This window comes from Volvox carteri, assembly GCF_000143455.1.
Source record: "Volvox carteri f. nagariensis unplaced genomic scaffold VOLCAscaffold_84, whole genome shotgun sequence".
NCBI classification, from domain to species: Eukaryota; Viridiplantae; Chlorophyta; class Chlorophyceae; order Chlamydomonadales; family Volvocaceae; genus Volvox; species Volvox carteri.
In genome coordinates this window covers 149,993-156,564 of record NW_003307627.1, presented here as the reverse complement: position 1 = coordinate 156,564, position 6,572 = coordinate 149,993, and the positions used below count along the sequence as shown (strand labels likewise).

General features: G+C 55.2%; 3 protein-coding genes across 3 annotated transcripts in view; 2 read left to right on the top strand and 1 right to left on the bottom strand.

Moving 5' to 3' along the window:
* VOLCADRAFT_99235 (uncharacterized protein) overlaps positions 1 to 427 on the top strand; it is a gene marked incomplete at both ends in the record, with an annotated part of 7,571 nt that extends 7,144 nt beyond the window's left edge. Inside the window, one exon of the mRNA XM_002958012.1 lies at positions 327 to 427. Coding sequence (XP_002958058.1) covers positions 327 to 427 — 101 coding nt within the window. The remainder of the gene's footprint in view (positions 1 to 326) is intronic.
* A 1,870-nt stretch (positions 428 to 2,297) lies between these two features.
* Positions 2,298 to 3,889, bottom strand: VOLCADRAFT_99234 (uncharacterized protein; the record flags this gene model as incomplete). Its single annotated transcript, XM_002957983.1, has 3 exons — positions 2,298 to 2,683; positions 2,879 to 2,905; positions 3,868 to 3,889. The coding sequence occupies 3 exons, from the start codon at positions 3,887 to 3,889 to the stop codon at positions 2,298 to 2,300; spliced, it is 435 nt and encodes a 144-aa protein (XP_002958029.1).
* Positions 3,890 to 4,468: 579 nt separating this feature from the next.
* Positions 4,469 to 6,572, top strand: part of VOLCADRAFT_99233 (uncharacterized protein) — a gene marked incomplete at both ends in the record, with an annotated part of 8,611 nt that continues 6,507 nt past the window's right edge. The window contains 3 exons of the mRNA XM_002958011.1: positions 4,469 to 4,525; positions 5,287 to 5,370; positions 5,673 to 5,762. Of these exons, the coding sequence (XP_002958057.1) occupies positions 4,469 to 4,525; positions 5,287 to 5,370; positions 5,673 to 5,762 (231 nt within the window). The remainder of the gene's footprint in view (positions 4,526 to 5,286; positions 5,371 to 5,672; positions 5,763 to 6,572) is intronic.

The following is a 6,572-nucleotide window of genomic DNA, read 5'->3' as shown; positions in this document are numbered from 1 at the left end:
GGCGGGTGGTGATGGGGCAGGGACGTCGATCGTGCCGGGTGCACCGGCGACGAGGGGAAGTACGGCAGCCACTGCTGCTGACACGGCGGCGAAGGCGCCCGTAGGGTTGGGGGGTGCCCGGAGCGACGCGGCGGCGGAAGAGTGTGAACCAAGTGGGGCATCTGGAGTAGCTGATGGTGGGGGCAATGATGCTAGCCTAGCAGGGCCTAAAGGAAATGAGAGCAGTAACCATCGCGACACAAAACGCAGCTGCAGCAGCTGTAGCGGGGTTGCCGGTGGGGTTGGGGGGGACGTGGGGGGAGTTACACGGGGCCCTGACCCGGCAGGAGCAGCACCCCCGGCTCTTTTGAATGGGGTAGCAGAGTACTCCACGGCCGCGATTGAGCCCCCCCAGGGTGCCAGCTTGCTGGACGACGTCGATGACTGACCGCACAACATGAGTTGTAAGAAGAATTATTACTAAACGACCGTACAACTGCAAGACAAGGGAATTGGTGAAGCCGGAGCAAAAACCGGGAGCAATCCCTCCTCAGTTTTGTAGTTTTGGAAATATTTTTCCTTCGGTAAAACTTTACCTCCACATGCATTAGGGTTTTAGGGTGCAACTACAACATTGTTATATTCACGGCCGCATAATAAATAATAGTATATAGACCGAGAGACAGCTCATCTGTACATGTTGTGGCTACTACTCCAGTAGACGTACTTGGCTACTATCCCAGTAGACGCCAAAGTCGCAGTGCCTCCCTTTTTCATCTACATTTAACACGTCCAGCTTTCTTTACTATTAGGAAATGGCGAAGACGTTTCTTGTCTAGAGCTCCTGATGTGCCGTGGCGCTGACGTGTCACCACCCGCGGCATTCTACTAGTTGCTGTAGCCAGGCGTGCTGTGTCCACTATACTAGTAGCCGCCACGCTGACGTGTCACCACCCGCGGCATTCTACTAGTGCAGTAGCCAGGCGCGCTGTGTCCACTATACTAGTAGCCGCCACGCTGACGTGTCACCACCCGCGGCATTCTACTAGTGCAGTAGCCAGGCGCGCTGTGCCCACTATACTAGTAGCGCTGGTCCTGCTGGGCGTGTTGTTCTGCCCTGGGAGGAGCTTGCTGGTTTCAAATGGGAGCTCACCTCCCTTGAGGACCTTACACAGCGATGGTACCGTTGTGGAGAGGAATGCGAGCTCATTCAGGGGGAGTTGATGGATATGGTGGTGCTCTACATCTGCAAAGCCCAGCTGCTTCAGAAGCGACTTGTCGAGCTGCAGTGTGCGGATATGGCCCTTTCAGCTGCTGGGGCAGGTGTCGAGTATGATCGGGAGAAAGTCGCTGCTGCTATCCAGGAGGCTTTTGGGGGCCAAATGGTCTACAGACAAAGACCAGCCTACATTGGGAGGAGTAGGTGTTGTGCAGCAGGCAAAAGAGGTCGTGACAGGGATGTTGAAGGCTGTTGCGGGAGAGCAGAGCCGATATGAGAGGCTCCTCATCGCTGCTCATGAGGCCCAAGCGGTGGCTGCCTCCATCTTGCATGGCCAGCTGATTGGCTTGGCGAGTGGTGTTGAGTTACTGGGTGGGGAGGATGTGTAGGCTTCTTGGTACTAGAAGGCGGGTTCTTGGACAAAGCAGAGTAAACAGCTCGGTGGTCGGAAGCCTAGGTCACGGCCGGCCACTGGTCCAACATAAAAATGGGGTACAGGTGGGGAGTAAGGGTCACAGGACGGTCAAGCCGATCAGCGGGACGACCGGGGCAGCGCCCAGCCGATCAGCGGGGCGGCGCCATGGGTTGGGGGACGTTGGAGGTTTGGGGCGGCTCGGTCCGCCGTCGGTTGGTAGCAGACTGCGGTAAGCGGCTTGTTGGGTTTCCAGCTAGGTGGTTCCTGGCGGCATTGCTGCTGGAGCCGTCGCTAGCGTTATTGTAACGGATCGAATGAGTACAAGAACTGGAGATTGATATCCATGAAGTGGAGCAGTATGAGGATGATAATGATGGCGAGGAGGAGGAGCAGTGTTTCAAGGAAGATGAGGATACCAACATCTTTGAGGTTGAAGATTAACCATACCTATGCGCACGACACACGAGAGCCGCGGCTACTGCGGTAGTGGACACAGCCCATCTGGCTACTAATCTAGTAGAACAAGCAGTCTCGCCAGCTGGCTGCTGACACAACGTACGCTGTCTCCACACGGCACACTACAAAACGGCGCCCCTGACACCAGACGAGTCGCATAGGCACTCGACTGCACGGCAGTCCTCAGAACATGGTATCAGGAAGACAAGGTACATGGAGTGAGTTCAACTACGCCCCAAACTTGCGAACGTTGAAGCCCAGCATCATGGAAAGCACCGTCTGAACGATCTCACTGACATTCACTGGTGAGGCGCCCACGCTCTGCCCGGTGCACAGGCGCTGTCCAAACTCGGCCACATAGTAGCCGCAGCTCTGGGTGTCGTTCTGCCTGGGGACGTCAGGATGCCGGATCTCCCACGCGGCAGGGTTTATGACCGGCATGAAGTATCGGGACACCATCTTGATCACCCTGGTGTGCGCCCATGCAGGCTTGGCCTCGAGGGAATCGTACACAGTCATGACACACGCCCTGGTGTCGACGACCAACAGCCACCAATGGGTATTGCTGCTGTTGACTGGAACCAACCACCGTCCGTACTGTCCAGGGTCCTTCACTGCAGGGTAGTGGTGGGCCCTGCAGTTCGTTGGCCGCGTGAGGAACACAAGGTTGCCAGTGGACAGCACGGGCATGGAAGATTCACTTTGGGTTCCGTACCACATACTTGGAACAACGGCAGTCATCGAGTAGCAAGCACATGCATACGGAATGGACTAACAAAGACCACGTGCATAGAAACCATTCTACCCACCTTTGGCCGCTGGGGTCCGCTTGCCTCCTTCAGTTGTGGTGGCGGGGGGGGGAGGGTCCACGTCATCATCAGCGCCGTGGCTGCAAGCAGCGTCGCCGCCAGCCCCGCCCTCCAAACGACCCTCCTCCAAGCCGCCAGCCCCGCCATCACCACCCGAGGCGCCACTACCACCGGCGGCCGAGCGCTGGCACCCAGTGACGTCGCAATGCTTCATTGAAACAATGCCATTTAATTTCTTACACTACTATAGTGTAAAATTACAAATAATATGTGCCCGTCACGGGGTGGTGGCTACTAGAGTAGTAGAAAAGTTCGTCTACTGGAGTAGTAGCCAGAGCATGTACGGCTAAGATGCGAGAGAGGGAGATTTGCGTAATCGCTCTTGCGGGCTGCTGTGCCTTTAGACAGCTTTAGATGATACCTCAATAACAAACTACCTCCAAAAAACGGACGGATGTATGATGTGATGAAGCGATGCATCGCCGAGTACATCAGTTTCAGAAAAGAGCTCGGAAAACTTCCCGAACCGGGCAAGCAAGCGCCGTGCTCCATCTTCTGCCGGATCGAGGACCTCCTGCCCTCATCACGTTCTGTAGCCATGGCCATGAGCTACTAGCTTCAACGCGGATGCAGGCGAATACGATAGCCATAGTATCGATAGCCATCGATACTATGAATGCGCCTATGAGCTGTCCATGTTTCGTGTACTCACAAACAACTATACAACCGACACCAACCGACAGGGGACAACCGAGCTAGCCTAGGTTATGCATAATAAATAAATAATCTAGGCTAAACCCCGTAATGCACTGCTGCCTCGGTGCCCTCGGTTTTCCTCCTCGTCGAAATATGGGCTTTTCATCCTGTTTCATCCTGTTTTATCCGAAGGGACTTGTACACTTCCCATGAGTTGAAGGTCCATGAGCCGGCGCATCAGATCTTCGCGCGTTTATCGTCACGAGCAATCGACGCTTGCGGGAAACGCTCACCAAACGCACGAAGATCATCCATTGAAGGTTTACACACGTTTTCAGTGTAATCCAGAGACCCACGCCTAGCCAATCCTAGCCTGCTCGACTTCCTGCGTCTTGGGGTAATTGCAGAGGCGGTAACACCCTAACGCGCAAACTTTCGCCTCATACATTGCGGATGACCGAAATTTCGGATAATATCGGTTCGGGTAGGACAGGACAGGAAACCTTTTGTCCAAATCTAGAACATCTCCACTGCTGGCGTCCGGGCCAAACGTGGGCACGTATACCTACCCGACGTATGTCACAGGGCGGCAAATAGGATGGGATTTATACAACATTTTTCATACACTTATCTTGCACGACGTCAAAAATGCGACGAAGGCAAAGTTCAACTTTGGTGTAGCTGGACTAGTCCAGGTCAGCTGTACAGCGTTGGTTTGTAATCAGCGTTCCGACACAAGTTTTGTAATTCAGTTAAGTTTCTTTACGTATTCTGTAGGATTGTAAAGGGGGTTCCCGGCTAGATTTTGGAAACGCAGCACGGCGCTTGTAACACTCCGCCTTGCCATAAGGAAACTCCGTCCCTTTGCAATAGGATATCACATAATCCTTGCGAATGGGAAATATTTGTTTGCGCTCAAAGAAACGGGCAGCCGATACTACAGAGGTTCAGGTGTGTGTTTCGTTTTGCAGTTGGTACTTTAACCTGATTGCGGCCTATAGCCTCGCCAAGGCCCGAATTTGGGGTTAACGTGACATCGTTTGTCACTTTCAGGCTCCAGCTGAAGCTGTTGTGCCTACTTCAAAAATATGGTGCCAGAAGAACCCTAAGGAGTTGGCGACGCGGCCTCGGGACACTCTTCAGGCAAGTGATCCAGAGGAAATGAGACTTACTTTTATTACCTGATTTCAATTGCTGACCTGGACCGCCCATGCTAGATGTTACCTTGTTGCGTGTGCCAGGACCGCCCCGCAATGCCCACACACACGCTTCAGTGCCGGTCGACAGAAGACCTTCTTCGGCCTTCCAGACTGGATAGGGCATGCTAGCTTCATCTCCAAGGAAAACGGCTAGGTACAACCCTCCCGACCAGGCCCTACCTCGAGCCATTCCGTTGTGCAGTCTCATCCCCCAACTCGCACTGTGTTCCTAGCCTTTTCTACAGCAGCTCGCAACCCCGATCCCCATTTCCTCTTGATATCAGATGATTTCATCAGCAAGTCCCTCCATCCGCGTTTCCTTCCTTCCCAAAGGCGTAGGCCTTTCCACAGTGCAATGGCTGGCTATGCGATGGCCCTGACTCGGTTAAACATCAGTATTTGCGCCATAATGACAAACTTTGTCAGAAATCTTTTATTTCCATCTGGGTTCCATTCTTTTCACCTTTTTTTCTGCTACATCCCCCGTCACCTGTACCGCCTCCCTCCCCGAAGGACTTATGCATAGCCGCAGTGGCAGCCGCATGGGACTCACTACCTGCGTCGTCCCTGGAGGCGCTCCCCGCCGACCTGGTGCAGGTGGGGACACGTGGTACGGCGTGTTCATCAGGTACGGCGGCGCCGTACCGACTGTCCGCTGTCACTTTGGAAACGTCAGCAGCGGCTTTGGCTTGTACGTGACAAGCACCCATCCTGCCTTGCCCTCCTCCCCAAAGTTATCGTTATCCTGTGGCATTTTTCCTAGCCATCGTGTTCTTCCCCCCGTGATCTCCCCCCCGTGTTCTAGCTCCCCCTTTCCACGACCGCTAATCCCTGCAAAGCCCTCTTTCCCCTCACCCCCCGGTCTTTTCCCCCGCCTTTCCCCCGCCTTTCCCCCGCAGCGTGTTTTTGACGAGCTGTTGGCCGCTGGTCGGTTCTCCTTGTCCGACCTGACTAGGTTTAGAGAGCTGGACCTGGACACGGTGGTGCTGGTGAGGGGGGCTGGGGCTGGGGCTGGGGGAGGGGGAAGGGAAAGGGGAAGGGGGAGGGGGAAGGGGAAGGGGGAAGGGGGAGGGGGAAGGGGGAGGGGGAAGGGGAAAGGGGAGGGGGAAGGGGAAGGGGAGATGGCGCCCGGGCACTCTCCACGTGTGCGTAATAGTCCCCCCACCCCCGGATGAATCCTGAAGGGCCGGGTCGTGCGGACCTTTGGGAGGGGCTGCTAGCGAGCAAGTTATTAAGGAGGCGTTGGAGGCGTTTGGTCCTCTTGTGTGCACAGCTGCGTTTGCAGCCGTCATAAGCTGTCCTAGACCGGATGTATCCAGGTGCATGCGAAATGGCCCAGAAGCCACACAGCCACTCTGTAATAGTAAAAAATGGTTTTTTTGTGTGTAAAACCCGAATGTAAAACTGACACCTGCACCAGACTCAACCCAATGGAATCGCTCGTCTCCAATTAAGGATTTCCCTGCGCCCCACTTCGTTAGGTTGTGCTCCCCAATTGTTTAGCTAGTAGCGGAGCCGGCGGAGCCGGCGGAGTCATAAGAAAGATGTTGGGTATCTAACTGCCGTGACGCGCACTGTGCAACCCCCCTTCCCCCCTTTCGGTCAGTTTTACGTTTGCTGCTCTCTTGCCCTGGCAGCAGCTTCAATCGTGTGTGGTTCGTCTTTCCCCCTTCCCCCCCTCCCCCCTCCCCTCCTTCCCCCCCCCCTCCCCTCCTCCCCCCCCTTCAATCGTGTGTGGTTCGTCTTCCCCTCCTCCCCCCCCCCCCCATGTGTGTGAGCACGGGGATCCTCAGAGTCGA